The 22,704-nt window shown below is 41.2% G+C and overlaps 1 protein-coding gene across 3 annotated transcripts in view; it reads right to left on the reverse strand.

Annotated features, from left to right (window-relative positions):
• pde8b (phosphodiesterase 8B) overlaps positions 1-22,704 on the reverse strand; it is a 73,038-nt gene that overhangs the window by 43,291 nt on the left and 7,043 nt on the right. For all 3 annotated transcript variants that reach the window (XM_028601156.1, XM_028601153.1, XM_028601155.1), the window contains exon 2: positions 10,763-10,819. In XM_028601156.1, the coding sequence (XP_028456957.1) occupies positions 10,763-10,819 (57 nt within the window). The remainder of the gene's footprint in view (positions 1-10,762; positions 10,820-22,704) is intronic.

Raw genomic sequence — 22,704 nt, forward strand, 5'->3', positions numbered from 1 at the left:
ACATCATGTCTTCTCCTCGTGAATTATTCCTTCAGTATAAACTGAGCGGCACATAATCACAACTGAGAGCTGTGTTTTACACCAACAGACATGAAGCCTGCAGAGAGCGCACTCATGTTTTCAATCCCACACTGTGTTTTGACCACGAACACACCAACCACCTTTGGTACAGTGGTGAGGAACGCAACACTGTAAGAGACAAATACTGTACCACACACACACACACACACACACACACACACACACACACACCTGGGCTGCAGCCAGAACCAACAGTACTCAACTCTGCCTCGCAGCAGCATCACCTCCTGACTCCCTCTAAGGACAACAAAGGATAAAGTGACAGAGGGAGTGTATGGAGGTGCAGCAGAGAGAGAGAGAGAGAGAGAGAGAGAGAGAGGAGAATATGTGAGCGGGTGAAAGAAGTAGACTCCCCACACTTCTTGTTTTCATTTGACTAAAATGGAATGAGTCTCTGTCTGTCCTTCAATTTTTCTCGACAACCGTTCATCCGATCGACTTCACACTTAGCGGCTGTATTGCTAAGGACCCATGGAAATGCAGTGTCAATTGGGAGCTTGAGATCTATGGGACATATTTACTAGTAGTGTGTTATGTACGCTCAATGGTGTTTTAAGGCCCCAACGTCTCCTTCCAGGCAGCGCTGCAACCGTTGACTTCAAAGCACCTAACCCTAACCTTAACCCTAACCATAACCATAACCATTGCCTAATCGACTTCAAGGCAGCGCTGTGACCGTTGACTTCAAGGCACCTAACCATAACCTTAACCTTAACCCAAACCCTAACCATAACCATTGCCTAATCCTAGTGCCTTCCAGGCAGCGCTGCCTGGAAGGAGACGTTGGGGGCTTAAAACACTGATAAACGTTATATACACACTATGTAGTGTACTAAGAGGAGATTTTTTTAATAACTGTTGCGCCGCCGAACGGCATGCTGGGTACAGCTCACTCTCCGTCGCTCGCTACAGTAAATTCAGAGCAGATGAAGAGACCTGAGATGTTACATTGTAGCAAACTCAAACATTTCAAGCGTCAGTGATGCATTGTTTTCAGTATGAATGCTTTTGTTCCCGGAAAAAGCCTGGTACCAAATAGATAGCGGTTTGCAAATGATGCGTATCCTCTAGCATTGCTAGGGGACACGACTATATCATGGCAGGTGTGTTGCTCATGGCCCGAGTAAGCGCAGTGTCGAGTGGGACGTTTTTTGGAAAAGCAGCTATTGCAAAATGTGCAAGCAGCAATACCACAGGCCAAGCAATCACCCCGTTCTAAACAGGCACGTTTTGACCGGGCCCTGCGCTAGCCGTTTTAAAATCATGAAGCACAGACTGGAATATAGAAAAGAACAGGTGAGAATGGCAGAAGAAGGAGATGTAAAAGAAGAAGAGGACAGAGGGAGAAAATGAGTTAGTATTGGTGAGTGCTTGTGAAAGTCCACAGTCTTTGATCCTGTGATGGCTTGTGTAACCATGGCACTGCTTTGTGTAACCATGGTGCTAACATGTGAAATTCCACACACACAGCACCCAGTCCACCCTGGGACGACGCCGGCTGCACAGTTCTCTGACCTGCCACCCAAATAAGTCACCAGCAATGAGCCTGGTAGGAGGCGCTGTTGGTCTTAATACCTCAACTGATGTGCACGCAGTCAAACACATTTAAAAACATGGCTGCACTCCATCACAGCGCCATCACGTCTGTCTCAGACACACACTTCCCTGGATGTAACTCACTGTTTATGATACACAAATGAATGTACGTTTACACAATTACTTGAAGCAAATACATAATTTTAACTTACACTACCGTTCAAAAGTTTAGAATCTTCTGCCAGGAACTCTTGATTGTGTCCACTCAGCTGTCTGAAAGGAATACTCTATATTTCTGAATCTTCTTTGATGCTTTCAGGTTGCAGAAAGTCCTCTTTACAAATAGAAGTAGTTTTGTTTCGTACATGGAGAACAAAACGCTGTACAATGGTTTACCCAGACTGACAATTGAAAGGGCAGAACGAGACAAAGATCCCTCTGAGCAACAGCTGAATGAGAAGAGAAGAAATCAGCAGTCATTGGTTAAAGAAACTGGAAGCTTAGCATCAAAATATGTGCAGATTAAAATGGGAACCACTTCCTGTTTCAGTGTCAAGTGCACAATGATGCAGCCGATAACAAGCAGGAATTAACAGGCAACGTGTTGCTTTAGCAAAGCTCCTCTTCAAAGTTCACAATAGAAATATTTGAGTAAAAGGTATTTGGGGGAAGAAATAGTTCCAACAGTATTCTTCTGTCATGCAACACTGTGGGAACTAAATAGAAGTTTTGATCATTTAATTCTTCTCCTTTTGGGGCCAAAACTATTTAAAATGGAAATAATACACTTGATGTCTAAATAATACTATTTTTTTCTCTCTGTTAAAATAGCCAGTATTGAAGGAAAGATATCACTATAACAGGTGATTTTAAACTTTAGTGTACATGTATTTAGCTGCACAGACAACACAGTCACTTGTTGGCTTCAGGCTGTGTATGAAAACACGTACAGTTAGTTGGCCCAGAGACTTCTCCCTGAGTGCTGCTGCGAGTTCACTCCATTTTCAGAGTTCAGAGGTTAATCCGCCCTGTTTGTACACGCAGGCCAGATGCCATCTGACGTCGGGAGATTCCCAAACACAGAGAGGCGTCATTTGGGCTAACTGGCTTTGAACACTTTATCTGAGGGAGCGTAACAGAGTCCGAGTGTGTCAGACACTCTATGACGGAGGAGATCCTGTGTCAGGATTTAGGTTTTCATGTTGTTGTGTAACACACTGTACCTTCAGGGCACTCATTTAAAAATATGAATAAAATGTGTGAAGAGTGTGAGCTTAATTTATATACAGTAATCCACCTGTCAATACGACGTTCATTTTCTTTAATGAGTAATTTTGAAACTTTTAAGAAAACTTTGGACATGATTTGCTTTCTTTATTGTGTAATTTATACATTTTGTTACATAACATAACACGTATGTTGCATAATATGTTAAAAATATATATATTTCAACTCAAGGTCCAAAAGGTGTTATCGAAAAAAATCAGCAGCCATTTTGATAATTGATGAAAACACCTTTGGACTTTATTAATTAAAACAAGCAGTTTGGAATATGTTAACATGAGCTTTAGGAAAACTGTAATTTTCACTATTGTGGCATTTTAAAGAAAACTGATAATGAATCTAGAATAGGGGTCAGCAACCTTAACTATCAAAAGAGCCTTTTTTGGCAAAAAAAACAAAACAAAAAATCTGTCTGGAGTGGCTAAACTCATTAAAGTCTTCCATTTTAGGGGGATTCAATCCAGGTCAAAACTTCCTTTTAGGAAAAAACCTTGGACAGACCCAGGCTCTTGGTGGGCGGTTGTCTGACGTGCCGACTGGGGGTATGATGACTAAAAATAGAAGTTGTAGTAGTTAATGGCGTAGCAGGGCACTGCAGGGTGTAGCAGGGCATAACAGATTGTAGCAGGGCACTGCAGGGCGTAGCAGGGCATAATCCGTCCATTCATTAAATTCTCTCTTTTACTCCGATATTTTTCCTTTTTTAATGTGGAATCCATTTCTAGCCTAGTTAGACTGGCCACTGAGGATTCGGTCCTTTCGCAAAAAAAAAAAAAAAAAAAGCACCAAGCCGTTAGTGACTTGACGTCATGACATTTTAAACATTTTTTTCATTTTCACAATTAGAGAATGTAAAAATAATATACAACAATGATAGCTTAAAACTAAAATAATAATAATAACAAAATAAAAGAAATAGCCGTTATTTATTTCCACATAATTCTTTTTGTCAAAGCCAGGGAGCCATTAACCTGACTCCGCCAGATGGATTGCTTCGCATTTGCTCGGCATATCCATCTGGGAACTTTCTGTTGGAGAACTTTTGGGAAGGGGCGGAAATACTGGTTAGCTGATTGGATGAACCATCTGTCTATCACCTATGTTGGTGATAGACGGACCAAATCAACCAATCAGATCCACGAAGCGTATGAAAATACAACCACAAGCCTGCCCCTGCTGGCAAAGCATAGCAAGTTAGCTCAGCACGCAAGCAACATGTCGGTAAAGGATATTTGCCGTTTGTTTAACGAGAATTTAGGAATAAAAGGCTCCATTTCAGGTTCCCAGACCATATTCCAAAAGAAGCATCCAAGAGAGAAAAAAGCTTTAGCGAGCGGCTAACAGAATTAGGGCTACCGCTGTCTGAAAATACTGGTTAGCTGATTGGATAAACCATCTGTCTATCACCACCTAACCCACCTCAAAACCAACGCTGATTGGCCCGGTCGTTTGGCTAACGGCTCCAAATTTTCTCTACCTCAAGATGCCAGACTGATCTGCGAGTGGAAAACTGGAGCTCGCGAGATCAGGACGGTCTTACGAGGCTAGGAAGCCATTGGAGAGGGGCTTAAGAGCCGCATGTGGCTCTGGCGCCGCAGGTTGCAGACCCCTGATCTAGAAGATAATCTTAAAGTTTATTGATAATGACAATAATCGTTAGTTGCAGCGTTATTTGTAACCTCAGCGAACGCTAGTGAGTGGACCTGGAGTTACTATTATTTTGTCAAGTTCAAGAATGAACTTTGAAGCTAAAATATTTTATTAAAGCCCAGATGAGTGTTGCTACACTCATGCTGTATCATACTGTACAGGCTATAAATCAAGCTGTTTTCCCTTCAACACCCATTCTTCCTTTGGATCGTTAGACCGTTGCAAGATTTTGGACATAAAGTATTCAAGGATTTAGTACATTGTTGGACTGCCAGAATGCTTTGAAGTTGTTAACTCTGCCGTGCATTGTATCTGGATTACTTTTAAGACACATCGTTCTTTTAGAAAATGACCACAATAACACTAAAGATGAGACTTTAGGCTGCATCAACAGATTATTTTTTATTAGCGATTAATCTACTGATTATTTCCTCCAGGAAACCTGAAACTGAAACCAGTGATTAAAAATGTTTCTGCCAATTCATTTTCAGTTGCTCTGTTAATCATATAATTGACTTATAGTTTCATGTTCATATTCATGTAACCTTTCAACATAGTGTTTGCATCTTGCAGAAAAAACAGTGTATACTGTATCCTCACCTTTGCTGACGCCGGTTCCCTCAACATCCTCATCCTCCTCGACCTGAGTGCAGCCTTTGATACTGTGAGCCATAACATCCTGCTCACCAGACTCAAAGACCTCGGTATCGAAGGTACTGCACTCAGCTGGCTCCACTCCTACCTAGCCAACAGATCCCATTTCATCTCTCTCCACAACCACACCTCTGCCACAGCCACAGTCACTCAAGGTGTTCCCCAAGGCTCCGTACTTGGCCCCCTCCTCTTCATCATCTTGGTCAGATACTCCGCCACTTCAACCTGGACTTCCACTGCTATGCTGATGACACCCAGATCTACCTCAGCACCAAATCCCCCCACAATCCTCCCCTCTCCCACATCAACTCCTGTCTGTCAGCTATTAAAACCTGGATGCAACACAACTTCCTCAAACTCAACATCGACAAAACAGAATTCCTTCTGATCGGCTCCAAATCCACACTTAGCAAAACCAATAACCCCACTCTCACCATCGACGGCACCATTGTCTCCCCATCTCCCCAGGCCCGCAACCTTGGCGTTATCTTTGATTCCACCCTCTCCCTTGAGCCTCACATCCGTCAAGTCATTAAAACCTCCTTCTTTCACCTCCGCAACATCGCCAAAATCAGACCCTCTCTCACACCCCCCGCTGCTGAAAGACTCATTCACGCCTTCATCTCCTCCCGACTGGACTACTGCAACTCACTTCTCCTTGGCATCAGCTCTACCAACATCAACCGACTCCAACTGGTCCAGAACTCAGCCGCCCGCCTCATTACCCGCTCCAAATCCTGGCACCACATCACTCCAGTCCTAAAACAACTCCACTGGCTTCCTATTTCCCACCGGATCACCTACAAAATCCTGGTCCTCACCTACAAAGCCCTCCACCATCTGGCCCCCTCATACCTCACTGACATCCTCTCCCCCTACCAACTCTCACGGTCCATCAGATCCACCTCAGCTGGTCTCCTCTCCATCCAAAAGTCCAAACTCCACAGTTTTGGGGACAGAGCCTTCTCCAGAGCAGCTCCCAGGCTCTGGAACTCCCTCCCTCAAGAGATCCGCACCTCTGAGTCCCTCACCATCTTCCAGTCCCGCCTCAAGACCCATCTCTTCAACTCTGCCTACCCATAGCCCCCCTGTCCCCCTCCCTTTTTCATCTGAATCTTGTTTTGTTCTACTTGTTTGGTTTTGTTTTGTTCGTTTTGTTTTGTTATGTTTTTATAATCTACCCTGCCTTGTAAAGCGACTTTGAGTCCATGAAAAGCGCTATATAAATTCAATTTATTATTATATTACTAAAAAGGTTAAAGTCGCAGTGTAGATCTTTTTCGAACAAGATACATGAACGCTTCAGCTACACAAACGTGAAATTTAATGACACACAACATGTGAGTTACTTTACCTTCACTTATCTGTACAATGAGCGAAACACATGAATCATCAGATAAGCTGAAGGAGGAGGTATCTGGAGCGCTTGAAACTCTCCAGGGCTGTGACGCAGTAACAGTAAATGTCAAGGAAAACTCACTATATATAACTCTCTCCTGCAGAGCATTTTATCTCTCTCTTTTCATCTCTCCATTCCAGTGGAAAGAGTGAAGCAGGAGAGCGGGCGTGTTAGGTCATGGATCCGGCAGAAGGCTGGAGGTACAACTTTAGGAGAGCTGTTTAAGGGTTTTATGGGGCATGAAACAAGGTCTTAGAAGGCTAATTTAATAAAGACCCTGGTCCCTCTGACTGCCGGCACGCTGCCACATATTCCTGGTGCGATGTTATTTGGCAGGGTGGATAAGGAGGAGGAGAAGGGCGAAGGGATAGAGCAGGATACTGAACATGAGTGGCATGCCAGGCCTCTCACATCACTGCGCTGGAGTTGGAATGGAGCTAAACTCAAAAACCCTTGGAGATCGGTCAAACCAGCACTGCTCTAACCCAAATTAAATCAAAGTAGGGCTGCACGATATGAGGAAAATATGTAACTCCGATTATTTTTGACTGATATTGCGATTGCGATATGATTCACGATTATGGAGGGAATCATTTGTGTATAAATATTTTCATTTTCATTGAAAAAAAAAAAAAAAATATATATATATATATATATAAAATGATTATAGTTTGATTTTTGCAAAGATCTGTACAAAAAAAAAGTTTTTTTCTTAGGATCTGTAGGATACAATTTGTAGGCTGGGATGTTTCTGCAGCCGCACAATACTTCATTCAGAATGTTTTGACACATATTTTGTAGAGGTGGGAATCACCAGAGGACTCACAATATGATATAATCACGATACGATATTATTGCGATTTGATACATATTTCAATATTCTGCGATATATTGCGGTGTATCACCTTTTTTCAAACTTTTTCCAATTTCAAATGTCCCCAAATGGAAACTTTGTCAACATCTGTTGTATCTAAAAAGATACATTTCTCTGTTTGATCATCTCACTTCAATTTTATTGCTGCAAAATGGGATTGTCAAGCAGACAAACTGACCAACACATATATAAAGTTGGATACTTGGTGTTTGTTTATCGATACAGTGTTGCAACAGAAAATATCGCGATACTATGCTGTATCGACTATTTCCCCCACCACTAATATTTTGCCTTTAACACACACACACACACACACACCCTCTATTTGAAAATTGCAGTAGTCCATATTGCGATTTTCTAAATCAATACACCTAATTAAAGTAGCTGATTCCTAAGGTAGGAACTGGCGGAACAGAGGAGTGCTTTGTGGTATCTGCATGTCAGGCAGCTGGTGACCTCCAGGAACTTATATAAGGATAAATCTGACTAGCACATGGACTAATCCTTAACCAGAGGATGAGTGCAGACAATCCCTGACTCAGCCCCTACCTAACCTTGCAACATATCCAAGAACCTGAGAGGCGAGATCTCAGCAGGACTCACACCACAGAGTATAAACAAGGTGTCTGTAGGCAACAAATACAATATCCGCTCAAAGCCAAGGATGTAAAGTTAATGAAAGTATGCTCAGCTCAGCAAATAGGTCATACAGTGTAATATGGTTTATACTGTCGATTTCAGTTTTGGGCCATTTTCCAATCTCGGTTCTTAAAATCCAGAATGGATCTCTGTCTTTATCATATGAAACTAGAAGACCTAAAGAATCCATTGGTACCAACTGTCATTCTAGCTTGTTTCGAAGGGGGGGTAAAAAACGCTCAAAAGATAGAAGGCCACATTTTGGCGAGAGAAAAACTGGCATGGCCATTTTAAGAGGGGTCCGTTGACATCTCACCTCAAGATATCTGAAGGAAATGTCGCTCAGTACTCTGACTGTAGAGTCTGTACTGTAGAGCTGTACTTTATTGTGTTGACTGCTGTAGTGTGTTCATGTTAAATAAAAAGTGCATTAATGTAACTGTTTGGGGTCAATTCTTAAAGTGCTCATATTATGCTAATTTTCAGCTTCATAATTGTATTTAGAGGTTGTACCAGAATAGGTTTACATGGTTTAATTTTCTAAAAACACCATATTGTTGTCATACTGCACATTACTGCAGCTCCTCTTTTCACACTGTGTGTTGAGCTCTCTGTTTCAGCTGCCAAGTGAGGCATCACACTTCTATTCCATCTTTGTTGAGAGTTGCACATGTGCAGTAGCTAGGTAAGGACTACTAGCCAGTCAGAAGCAGAGTATGAGGGCGTGCCATGCTAGCAGCTAGGCGAGCATTAAAACGTGTGTTACAAAGTGACGCACGTTTGTCCCGGAAGTAAAGGCTGTACTACAGTAGAGCTGTTTGGAGCAGTTGGTGAACAGTGTTTTCTGCTGGAGATGGTAAGTCCCTTTGGGGGGGACTTTGGGCTTTTTCACATTGTAAACCTATAGCATGCACAAAAAAAATATATAACACAATACAGGAAAGGGGAAAAAACAAAAAGCATAATATGAGCACTTACTTTTAATAATGCACCAGGTCAGAGGGAACCTTGTACAATTGTAGAATTGCTTTCATATTCAAGGAAAATTGGTTTTGCAACTGAAATATCCAAAAATCGACATTAAGTCAATCAGAATTTAATCGGGAAATCAGTGGCGATATCCTGCCCTAATATTTATACATTTTAATTCATGAAACAAACTAGGGGAGATATTCTTCAAAGCATAGGTTCACTGTTTTTCAAGAGGATATTTTGTACTTAAAGACTAACTTCGGGAGATATCCTCTTGAAGCCTCACTTAGCTTTACGTAAACTTTTGAATTTTTTTTGCACAGAACAAAGACTTTTTTTTGGTCCCACATCCCTTATACTGGAATCACATTATGAAAGGATCTCTTGATATCCAGTATGAACAAGTAAAACCTGTTTCAGTTTTGATATTGGCACCTTTCCTTTAAGTTTGTATTATTAGCTTATGTAAACATCATCCTAGATAGGAGGTGAGTTAGGATAGGAGGATCCAAGATAGGAGGTGAGTTACCACAAGAAAGTTAATGTTTCCCTGTAGAAAGCTCATATTTCCCAATGTGACCCGAACATAGCTCAAGAGTACAAACAGTCTTATTGGTCACTCCCTTGTTTAAATGGCAAAGTGTATGTAACTAAGTCCTGTATAAACAACTCGAGATTTGAAAGTAGGAGAGTTGCACTGATAACATTTTCAAATCCTATTTCCATTCAAATGTCGGGGATTGTTTTATTCCTATAGCTGCGTATTGAGTGCTACATTTCTATTGAACTGAAGAAAACAAAGCATAGAAAACTAGGGAAGTAACTAAAGTCATCATTATTATTCATGTAGAGCTGAAACAATTAGTTGATCGACAGAGAAATAATCGGCAACTCCTGCATGTTGATAATCAATTAATCGTTCCAGTCATTTTTCAAGCAAAAATAGTGGAAAATGCCAAATATTCTTTGATTTCAGCCTCTCAAATGAGAAGAAGTACTGCTTTTCATTGTTACATATCAATGTAAAACTGATAGTTAGGGTTTTAGGTCTTTTGGTAGAACAAAACAAGACATTTGAAGACATTCACTTTCGGCTCTGCAAAGTTGTAATGGGAATTTGACAATTTTTGGCATTTCATATCCTAATAGATTAATTGGTTAATCATTAAAATAATCTGCAGATTAATTGATATCGGTATACTAAAGGTTGCAGCATTATATGTTTGTGTGTGTGTGCTGGGAGGTGGGAGAGAGAGAGTGAGTGGGCTGATGGCGCCCCTGTTTTTGCTAAACTGCTTGTTTTTAATTACTATGGACACCATGTCATTTATAATCCTGTGAAATTTCTATTTAAAATTGTAAATTGTTTTTTTTAATTAGTCATACCTGCCCAGGGACTACAGGTGGAAATTAGCAATTGTTGCTATAACCTGTCGCAGTGACAAGTCGCAAGACATATTCTCTTGTTTAACAAGTTTAACGTTTATTTGTGCATTGTCCTTGTTTCAAATAAATCAATTTCCATTCCATTCCATATACATGAAAATATGTCAAGGTAATTCAACCTGGTCAAATGCAGTTTATCAAGCAATACAAAAAAGCTTCTTGTGTTTGAATATCAGGTCTCCCGAAACATGACAAAAGTAACATGATCCCAGACGTCTGTTTCTTACCTGAATGGGCTCTTGAGTCAGTCTCATAGGTCCGACACATTCTTCTGTAGATGAAACCTGCAAACGGATGAGACGATGTGTGAATAGCTGTCACAAACCAAACACAAAACACACACAAAGCAACAAAAACCAAACACACAACACACACAAAGCAAAAGAAGCTGTGAACACTTCTTACCATTTTTTTTTTTGCACGACCTGTCTGTCCCTGTTGCACTTCACTACCTTTAATCTTCTCTCTTACCTCCCTCTTTGTTTTAGTCCATGCAGCGATAACACAAGTATTTCCTTGTAAAACAGAAACCGCCTCCTAATACAACAACTATCTGGGTTCTTTAACACAGATTTTGTGATCGCCTTTTCTTACACTTTAGACGTAGATATAAAACATGCAGTGGAGCGGTCCACTGCAAACCTCTTTTAGAAGGTATTAGCAGCCACCTGCATATTGAACTCACAGGTTTACTTGCATAATCCCACTGCAGGAGCATCTGAGCTGTATGCATGTGAGTGTTTTACACTCCCTGCCTGGTCAGCTTCAGCCGGCCTCTTAACCCCATGCTTTGCGCATACGTACGCAAACACATGCTTACAGCACACTTTAAAACACACAATGAATCAGCGTTGTACCGTCTCATAGTAGACACCACTTCATCTCTGTGTGTCATACCCAGGAATTAACCATCAGGGCTATTTTAGAGTGAGTAAGTTATTTTTTTTTTATTGAACTATCTTTGTTAGAACATGTGGTTTTTGCCGCCGACATGTTCATAAACACACACTCATAATGTTCGAGATTAACTTCTCCTTCTAGCTGAAGACAAACATCCATGAGGCATCCACAAAAACAGAAAGAAAGGGGGGAGGGGGATTTCAGGTAATTCTGCTAGAGGCAGGAGATTCATGATAACGCTTGCAACGCACAAACTCTACTTAAGCTTCTGTATGACTAAAGCAGTGAGGTAGACACGGGATGGTGAGTCAACCTAACGTCAGTATTATTTGTCAGTGGTAATTAGGTTGAAAGGTGGACAAACCTTAACCCGCCACTAACATGCATCTGGGTAACATGCATCTACGTTGCTTCAATAGAGTAATATAATACTAAGAAATTGCAGCATTTGTGAGCAATAGCGTTGGAACACAAACTGCACTGCACTCACCATGACAGACAGTTCAAGGTATTTAAGGTTGACTAATACTGGTTGGATTGGCATGTGACTTAATATGACCCAAATGTTTTGGCAGTGATGGGGATTTAGTTACTTCACATTTAAGGTAATTTTTTTGTGTAGTCTTCATGTTATCTTGTCTACCTTTTGTGTATGTAGTGAGGTATAAAACATTAGGCCATTTTAAAAGATTGAATAACTGTTGACGCGCACACAGACACACACAGACACACACACACACACAGAAATTGAATGAGCAGATGCAAAGTGAGCATTGTTGGATGTTAAAGTTAAGAGGAAAAAAGTAAAGTAAAGTAAAAGTAAGTAAAATAACAAAAAATAGTTGAGTGTCCATTCCTATAGAACCCATCACTTAAGAAGCTGATTGAATGTGCCCAGTAATATGTCTCGACGTCTGTGCAGAAATCTTCTTTTTCCTTAAAATCCAAATAGATAGGCCTGCCAGATTTTTTTTGTTGCTACCATAATGCATCATGGGGAAACAGCACTGCTGAAGCATAGAGAGTAATGGCTCTTATATACTAGACGCGGCCCAGCTGGCGCGTGCAAATGTGATGTCATGGGATCGCCATGACTATTTATACCTGGGCTGGTGGTCGCGACAGTAGTCGCAGTCTTCTCCTGAACAGAGGTGGCGCTAATGAGCAAAGGCTACCGACGTTGCTCTTTCTACGGACTAGAAGAAGAAGAAAAAGGTAAACAACGGCAGAACTGGCAGCAGCATTGCCGTCAATGCTTCGATTTGATTCGATGACCTACAGTACAGGCCAAAAGTTTGGACACACCTTCTCATTCAATGCGTTTCCTTTTTATTTTCATGACTATTTACATTGTAGATTCTCACTGAAGGCATCAAAACTATGAATGAACACATATGGAATTATGTACTTAACAAAAAAGTGTGAAATAACTGAAAACATGTCTTATATTTTAGATTCTTCAAAGTAGCCACCCTTTGCTTTTTTTGATAACTCTGCAAACCCTTGGTGTTCTCTCAATGATCTTCATGAGGTAGTCACCTGAAATGGTTTTCACTTCACAGGTGTGCTTTGTCAGGGTTAATTAGTGGAATTTTTTCCCTTATTAATAAAAAAGCAAAGGGTGACTACTTTGAAGAATCTAAAATATAAGACATGTTTTCAGTTATTTCACACTTTTTTGTTAAGTACATAATTTCCATATGTGTTCATTCATGGTTGAACACTCTGGTTTATTGGCATTTCTTTAAACCAATCGTCATGGGTGGTGCCTCGGGAAGGAACTTGTTTTGGTGGAACGTGTACGTTCAAAAGTTGTTTTAGTCATGCGAAAAAAAACTCAGATTGGACAGATAGTCTAGATAGCTGTCCGGCTTTACCATGCACAGATCTGAGGAGCAGTTAACCATAGTCCTCATGAATCCACTGGAGTTTAAAATTCCAACACACAGAAAGCGGAAGGAAACAAACGTCAGCAAAAAAGACGTCCATCTGGCGGAATTTCCTGCGGCACCAGAGCAATCCCAGAAGTGGAACGTTGTGGATATAGACTATATTTTCATTAAATTGGAAGACTTGTTGTCCATTTAAACATTTTGTTTTGCTCTGAGTGAAGAGCTACAAGAGCATATCACAGTTATGGCGCTTCTATTAGGTTGCCCTGCAAAAATGTAGTGATTTGTGAATATGGTGAGGTCTAACGGGGCGAAGTAATGATGTTGATTTAGTAAGAGATGACCCAAGGGTGTCGATCTAGTAAGAGATGACCCTAAGGAGTTGATCTAGTAAGAGATGAACCAAGTGAGTTGATCTAGTAAGAGATGACCCAAGTGAGTTGATCTAGTAAGAGATGACCCAAGGGTGTTGATCTAGTAAGAGATGACCCAAGGGAGCTGATCTAGTAAGAGATGACCCAAGGGTGTTGATCTAGTAAGAGATGACCCAAGGGAGCTGATCTAGTAAGAGATGACCCAAGGGTGTTTATCTAGTAAGAGATGACCCAAGGGTGTTGATATAGTAAGAGATGACCCGATGGAGTTGATTTAGTAAGAGATGACCCAAGGGAGTTGATCTAGTAAGAGATGACCCAATGGAGTTGATCTAGAAAGAGATGACCCAAAGGTGTTGATCTAGTAAGAGATGACCCAATGGAGTTGATCTAGTAAAAGATGACCCAAGGGAGTTGATCTAGTAAAAGATGACCCAAGGGAGTGCTGCACCAGAGATCCACCAAGCCAGTAAGAGAGGCAAGCAGCATCTAGGTGTTCAGTGTTGAAGGCAAAAGAATCATTGTTGAGTGCTGCAGTGACAACAAGAAGCACAGATTTCAAAGATGTCAGAGCGTGGTTGAGGGTTGAACTTCATGAGAAAATGAGTAACTGTGTTTAACTTGAGGACGACACAGCCAGATGTGAAACAGAACAGGAAGAAAGCAGTGGAAATGGGGCCAATACAGTAATTACTGCTAAAGGAACAATTTGGAGAGAGATCAGTCAGTGGAGTTAAGACTATGATGGAGGAAGTGTTGGGTGAAGCTGTCATACTGTAGGAAACCATCTCTTCTTAGAGTAGGTGACAAAATCCTAAAGGAAAGACAGGAAGGGGAAATAGATGAAGGGAGATTTAAGAGTACACAGACAAAGGGACTCACAGTTAAGATGAATGGTAGAAGCAAGATGGATGGAGGTGGAAAAGAATGAGTTTGAAATGTGCTTGTACGCTTCATTCATAAGGATTCAGACAACCCAGGAACAGGCGGGGAAAGAGAGCAAAGAGGACAGAAAATGTATAGAAAGTTGGAGGAGAGGAAAAAAGAAAGCCTGCAAAGACATTTTGAGATAAGTTGGTACTTTTGTTTTCAGTAATTCTGAATCTGTATATTCACATTAAACAAATACACAAGATGTAGTAGTTTATGAATCTCAATGGGAATTCGCACTGTTACAGCAAACTAGTCTATATCCACGATGTTCCACTTCCGGGATTATTGCTCGGGTGCCGCAGGAAATTCCGCCGGATTCATGTCTTTTCGCCGATGTCCGTTTCCTCCCGTTTTCTTTGTGTTGGAATTTTAAACTCCGTAAATTTTTTAGGACTATGGTTAACTGCTCCTCAGATCTCTGCAGGGTAAATCCAGACAGCTAGCTAGACTATCTGTCCAATCTGAGTTTTCTGTTGCACGACTAAAACAACTTCTGAACGTACACATGTTCCACCAAAACAAGTTCCTACCCGAAGCTATTTTGCAGCAGCTCAGTGCGGAGCTTAGCGCCGCCCATGATGATTGGGATTGGTTTAAAGAAATGGCAATAAACCACAGCACGTTTTTCTCCCATCCCAATGCTGTGTGGACTAGCCAGACCCTCCAACGCAGCGCTGTGGAGGATGGTCTGGCAAAGCGAGACTACAGCAAGATAAATAAATAAAAAAGCTAATAAAATGCTAAATCGTCATTAGACAATAGCCGATGGGTTCCGAGAATGCATTTCGGTCAATGCGTTTCGCCTCTTTTGTTCTATAAATGGACTGTTTACCTGCATGCAACCAAAGCACGCTCAAACATGAGATACCAAACTCTTGTCCCATTGCATTCATATGCAGATATCTGTTATCTGATATAGAGATTGCACGACATACTGCAAAAACACTCAAAAAGGTAGATAAGCAATAAAATGCATATAAATGATTAAAAAAAAATTCAACTGTCAATGTAACTAATCTGAAATTAGAACTGTAATATCTAAACATTTACAATAAATCCTGGTACGATGCTGTACATCGGTAGTGCAAGTCTGATGCATGTTGTACATTCATTTTTTTGTATTGTTTTGGCAAAACATTAATAATGTTGACCCTGGACACCATCTGTTTGACCTGCTGCTGCCCTCTGTTAGACGCTTCAGGTTCTTTAAATCACAGGCAAACAGCTTCCATCGTAGAGCCACATGAGAACTGAACACTGCCAAACACCAACACCGACTGTCTACCCTGACTGTCAGCACTACAATAATTACAGCTACATTCCAACCTCCATACGTTATATATAGAACACAGCACGGATGTTTACATTCCAACGGCACCTTTGTATACTCTTTGTGACATATTACTTGTATTATAGGGTCACTATAACTCAGAAAATGTGCAATATCCCAGCTGTTTTACAGATTTTATAGGTCAAAGTAGATTCATATTTTTTTAACATACATAATATATATTTTTCTCTATTTCCGATTACTGTTTGGTATGTGTGAATGCACCTCCAGGATTATGGCTTAATTCCGTTGTACAATGTTGTGAAATGACAGTAAGTAATTCTAATTCAATGGCTGAGATAGGTCTACTGATATGAAGTATTTTAATGTATAGCTGCAATGATTACGTTTTGGAACTACCGTTCCCATAATGGCGGATGTAAAGAGGAAGTATAATGTTGCCATGGAGTCAGTGGGATTATTTGTTCAGATTTGTTTACTTTTTGGCAAACTGGCATCATTAAAAGAACGCCAAATTAGCTTTTAGCAGCTCCTGTTTGTAACGTACCCATGGATGTACAGACAACTATAACTGGATTACTTTGATACAGAAGAAAACTTGAAAACTGAAATTCATAGGCAAGTTCTGCAGTCATACGGAGCCTCTTTTTCTATGATTTCTAAACAGACTTAAGGACGTTTATTTGAGATGGACATCGGAGATAATGATATTCTCAGGAAGTGTTAGGGCCCTTGGTCCATTCAGCCCTCCAAAAGAACTCAGATCTATTAGTTAGCATTTTTTTGCGCACATGTGAAAGGGACTCAGACCCCTCTGGAAAAAAACTCAGACCTCCTTTGGAGGTGGTCTGAGTATGGTTTGCTTCAAGTCCACGTTGCGGTTCTCTTCACCTGTGAATTGTGCACACAACACGCTTCAGGTTTGTTTCTTCTTTTGTCAATGTATTTTAGCCCTGAGACCCCATCAGAGTTGAAGTGGACCAGAAAGAGAACAGAGTCCTCTTTCAAGTAAACTGACATTGTGAACGCAAAAAGAACTGAGTCCCTTTTCTGTTGGTCCACTTTTTGGTCCACTTTAAGAGGACTGAGTTTGGTTCCTTTAGAGACGAGTATATGTCACAATAAATCTAAAAATATATGCATCATGGCTGTGTGTTTGATTTGACTGAGCTGTGTGTGACAGCCACTGCTGCCACTAAAAAAGGGTTTTGTTAAACGGGCAAAATCAGCAGCCAAACTACAATAACTAACTTGCCATTGTTTTCAGAACACCAGCATGCACCTTAAGCAGTTTCTTTGCCTCGCATCTCTCCCTCTGCACCACCACTTTAACTCAGTTTGTAAAACCTCTGACTTGGATCTTCAACTAATTGCTAACTTTCTAAAGCTTCTCTTGCTTTGGACCTGTCGTCCTCTTTGAGTCATTCCAGCTCATTCTATTGTTTTTGTGAAGCACTTAGTAACGTTGGCTTTGAAAGGTGCTGTATAAATAAACCTCTAATTACTCACTGGAGCCCAGGTACTGTACATCATGTCATTGCATATACTGTATACACATTAGGATACAGATTAAACATTGCTTTCATTATGGAGGCCCGCTCCACCATTTCTTTGCAGTTTATTCTTCAGAATGTGATTAACTCAACAACGTTATATGTTTAAATGTATTCGTTTGAAGGTGTTTTCACTGTTTACACTTATGTTAGATTATAAAGATGACAAGTGAGTTTACATTCTGGCTGGAGAACAGAAAGAATCGTTTACACTTACAGGCCAATGTCTAATCATTTTTGAGGAAGTGACAAAGAGGGGTGTATTCCTCATCTAGACTTGACCCTGCGTGGCACTTACTTTGAACCTCAACAAATGATACAATATGACGTCATTGTGGCATTCAATGGGGGGGAGGTTTAAATATTCTGATCCTGTGCATTAGGTCCCTTTGATCTGTATCCTGCACCACACTGAAATGTTATTTGATTATTTTGTATAATGCCAGATAAATACCAAGCAGTCAGCTTTTACATCATTGTTTGCAGCAGGCCATGGTGTTCAATGGAATTGCAGTCCTTGCAACAAGGCCTTGTCTAATCTGCGGTGCAGGTGGCCTTTTGTAGGGCCTGGATGGACTTGAGGTCAGCCTCAGTCTGCACCGTGCTACTGGCATCTTCCTTATTCTTTAGCCCTCTTTCCACAGCATGAAGTCACGCTAAGCTCATGCTGATCAACTGATATTGTGAAGTGTGTTAACTTTGTCATGTGAGCAGGCTTCCTGGCTGCAACCTTCAAACATGATGTTCACGCTACCAATAATGGCACACTGTAGAGGACATTATTATTCATAGTAACAGCAGTAGATTCAATCCCTCTTTTTTATTGTTTTTTAACATTCACTGTTGACAATCAGTTAAAATTCTGGTACAAAGCTCTCGATCCACCGGTCAATTTTCATTCCTACTCTCACCTATGGTCTTGAAGGCTGGGTTATGACCGCAATAACTAGATCTTGGGTACAGGCGGCTGAAATGGGTTTTCTTAGAAGAGTGGCTGACGTCACCCTTAAGCGGGATTTATGGTTTTGCCAAGACTCCACGCAGAGCTTTCGCCATAGCCTGAAGTTTATACTTGTGCATTGGTGTGTGCGTCGATCTCTTTAAGAGAATAGCAGGGCCGGCATGTGTGTGTGTGTGTGTGGGGAGTGTGTGGTAGAGTGAGCGAGAGAGTGAAGGCGATTAGCTTCGGGGCGAGTACTCTAGAGAGGCATAGTGCTTTCTGGCCATGGTCAGAAATCTGTAGCAATAAAAGTTAACCCTCTCCTTGATTTCATGTTGTTTATGGAAAAGAACCAGGAAATGAGTAGGGGGAAATGAGTAGGGGGAAATGCGACGCTACCAAGCCAAGCCAACCAATCAGAGTATTTGCGGTGTGCGTCGCTGCGACGTGTAGTTAAATCTTTTGAGAGGTGCACATCAGGCTACGGCGTAGGGTCCGTACCTATGTACGTACCCATGGCATTGATTTAACTCAGAAGCATGAATTGGCCTTTAGAGAGACTGAGGAGCTCAGTCATCTGTGAGGAGCTCGGAGTAGAGCCACTGCCCCTTTGCGTCGAAAGGAGCCAGCTGAGGTGGAGGCCAGAACCCCTGGGGGCTTCCCTAGGGATGTGTTCAAGGCACGTCCAGTTGGGAGGAGGCCTCGGGGAAGACCCAGGACTAAGTGGAGAGATTATATCTCCACCCTGGCCTGGGAAGGCTTCGGGATCCCCCAGTCAGAGCTGGTTAATGTGGCTTGGGAAAGGGAAGTTCGGGTCCCCTGCTGGAGCTGCTGCCCCCCGGGCCCGATCCCGGATAATTGGATGACGATGGATGGATGGATGGACGGATGGTGCCAATGAGCTCCTATACAGCGCTAACACATTCTACTCTGCTTTATTAGATAATGTACACTGATTGTGTTTTGCCTGCTAACCCACTAAAAGTGACCGACATTGCTCAAAGTTCCTCGCAAAACATATAGGCCAATAAAGCAGAGAGAAATTGCACTACAAAAATGCTGATGATATGTTTGTGGTGATTTAGAAACAGTGTCTCAATTATAAGGTAAACATATCAGCTCTCACCTCATCAGTGTGTTAGCATCGTTATTGATAAGCATGTTAGCATGCAGATATTAACATTTAGCTCAAAGCCCCGCTACAGCTACAAGTACAGCCTGACGGCGCCACTACTGCAAAAAGTCTCACTTGGGACATATGTTGGTCACAATTCTTAAATAACCAAATTTAATGTATACTTAAAAGGGTATACTAATGTTTGATTATGTTGTATGTAGGACTGTCAATCGATGAAAATGTTTAAATCAAGAATATTCGCATGACTGTCCATTGCTAACTCGTGAATAATCACCCATTTTTTTATCTGTTCTAAATGTAAACTCTCAAACAATGCAGTGTCAAACATCCAGAATTGTCCTGGCTCTTGTCCAAATATGGCAAATTAGCTCACTGGCTGGCATGGAAAATAAATAAGTATATAAGACCTATACTTTCAATCACTCACTTATGACTCATTTTTGAATGAGTATCCAGGCTAATCCTGGTGAATACAATTCTGCTCGACTCTTTCAATATTTATCTATCTGATTTGATATTGGCCCCAACTGCGTTGCATGAATCTAGTTTGGAAACCGCACAAAAATCTGCAGCATCCGAATACGTCTCAAGAAATCAAATCCACCGTTATTTATCTATCTGATTTGATATTGGCCCCAACTGCGTTGCATGAATCTAGTTTGGAAACCGCACAAAAATCTGCAGCATCCGAATACGTCTCAAGAAATCAAATCCACCGTTTGAGGGGCAGGACTCACTTGCCCTCAAACATTTAAGTGCCACCATCCCTGGTACTGATCATTCAGATGCACTACATTTCAAAACTACCAAAAAAGAGCATGGAAACCTGACTGCGCATGATAAAAATTCTAACTATGCTCCAGTGAGATAACATGCATGTAAACACACACCTACGGGAACTTCTTCGCATGTAAACAGTTGTCCCGGTCCAACAGTCAAACTATTTTCCACTTCACAGCCTGGATGACATTCCTGTTCTCACACACCCCCGTCTTACATCCAAAACTCAGACTGCCTGTGTCCACACTCAACAGCTTTATCTGAAAATGTTGCTCCAAACAATGTGCGTTCAGGTTACTGCTTTGACGTTGTTTTTGTAAAGATCGCCATCAATCAACACTCAAACGCTGAAACAATAGTAACACTGGCACAATCTCTTAATCATAAATGCTCGCTGTTGACCAGTTTAACTGTTATTGCCTAGCTGCTGTACAAAGGGGACGATAAAACTGTAAAACTGACTGTAAGAAACTAATTTTTAATAGCTGGATCTAGTTTAACATCTTCTGTACTGGCAAAAAAAAAGAAATCTAAAATAACAAGCAATTAGGCTAAATGGCAATTTAATAACTATTAGTATCATTACTCATGACAAACAATGCAAACTTCTATCCATTTACAGTCACACTGTCTACTATTAAACACTGATAGCAGATTCTTCAGCATGCTCCAGTAAACAAAAGCTTGCATGGTCTGACCAAGGCCTCTTATTAGTTCAGGTGTGCCTCGATAGGTTGAGGTTGGGTCCCGCCCACCACGACTGGGCAGGATTTTTTTTTTCCAACACTGGCATTTAAAATGATGCTCACAGGTAGGGTTAGAAGCAACAGATAGTTGTCTTCTTCACATTACCGCTCCCACAACTGTGTGAGAGATCACATACAGTACATGAATGTTTTACAAAAGTTATTTTCCCCAAGACTATTCGCACACAGAAACTGTAAGAAAAAGATAACGTTTTCAGATTTTTCTGGCCTAATGTGGATGTACATGTTCCCTCAGACAGCACAAGGAATAGTTACGTCACGTACCCTACGTGATACCACTGATGTGTCTAAACAAGTGCAATAATCTGAGTGTATGATGAGGATAAATATGTAAGTGCATGAGAGAATACGATGCCTGTTCATCACGAAGGTTACAGGCTTTGCGTGCACTCAGTTTTGGTATGTACATATCATAGAAATAGAATACGTAAATAGAACGGCAAATAAGATGCCATTCGATGACAACGGCCAATGTTTTTGTGTTGTTGTTTTTTAGGTCGGACTCTGAAAAAACAGTCCTCTAGAAAATGCTGCTATTGCAGCTGCTAATTCAGAGAAGAACTTAAGTTGAGCATCAGGCTAAAGGGGCTTTGGCAACAGTTATTTTTCATGTGAAAGAAGGATATATTAAAGGTTGTTTTATAAATTTGTATGATGGAATTCAAGAGGATACATTTTTTTTCATTTCTTTTTCAAAACACAGAAGCTGTATTGTTAACGATCATTGAACTTTTGTGCATCTAAACCATAGACTGTATAATATTAATGGACAGCACATGTGTGACGTAACCCATTGGTCTGTGGAGATCTGCTATCCGTCGTCGAGTTTGTCGTTACGGGCGCGCAGCCGTCCTGGTTGAGGATGTGACGATTTTAGACGAGAGGGAGGAGTGAGGGAGGAGCTGCTTACGCTTTACGTTACGTTCCACACTCTCACTGGTAATCACATCATAGCCACACACTAAAACACCCCCTGCTTTATCACCGATTTTAAAATCAACGAGACCATAATTCATAAAATGAACTTCATTCTGTGTTGCAGAAGACTTAAAACTAGCGATTGAGACCATAAACTCATTATGAAAATGTTTACTGAGGTAATAAATCAAGTGAGAAGTGGGTCACCTTCTCATAGACTTCTACAGAAACCGACCTCCTTTTACGTGTCGCCCCCTGCTGGAATTCAGATAGAACGCAGGTTTAAGGCACTTCCGCATTTGCAGCACTTTGCCGAACCGGATGCGTTGTCCATTAATATTAACAGTCTAATAATTCAGGCGCTCTCTTATAATTCCGTGACTGGTTAAGAGGCTCTAGGGGATCTCTGTACAAGCCACCAGCATATGCTACTTCACATGCAACTGTTCACACTCCTTCCGTACTGACCTGAGGGGTAAACAAATGACTTGTGCATATATACACACACACCAGACACACACACACACACACACACACACACACACACACACACACACACACACACACACACACACACACACACACACAGGAGTATGATCAACACCATGGCAGATTATCCAACTCCTGCAGGGAATGCCAGAAGGGTTTGATAATAATTAGAATTATTGATACTCTCTCAGCCT

The sequence above is a fragment of the Perca flavescens genome, chromosome 16 (assembly GCF_004354835.1).
Source record: "Perca flavescens isolate YP-PL-M2 chromosome 16, PFLA_1.0, whole genome shotgun sequence".
In the NCBI taxonomy this organism is placed as follows: domain Eukaryota; kingdom Metazoa; phylum Chordata; class Actinopteri; order Perciformes; family Percidae; genus Perca; species Perca flavescens.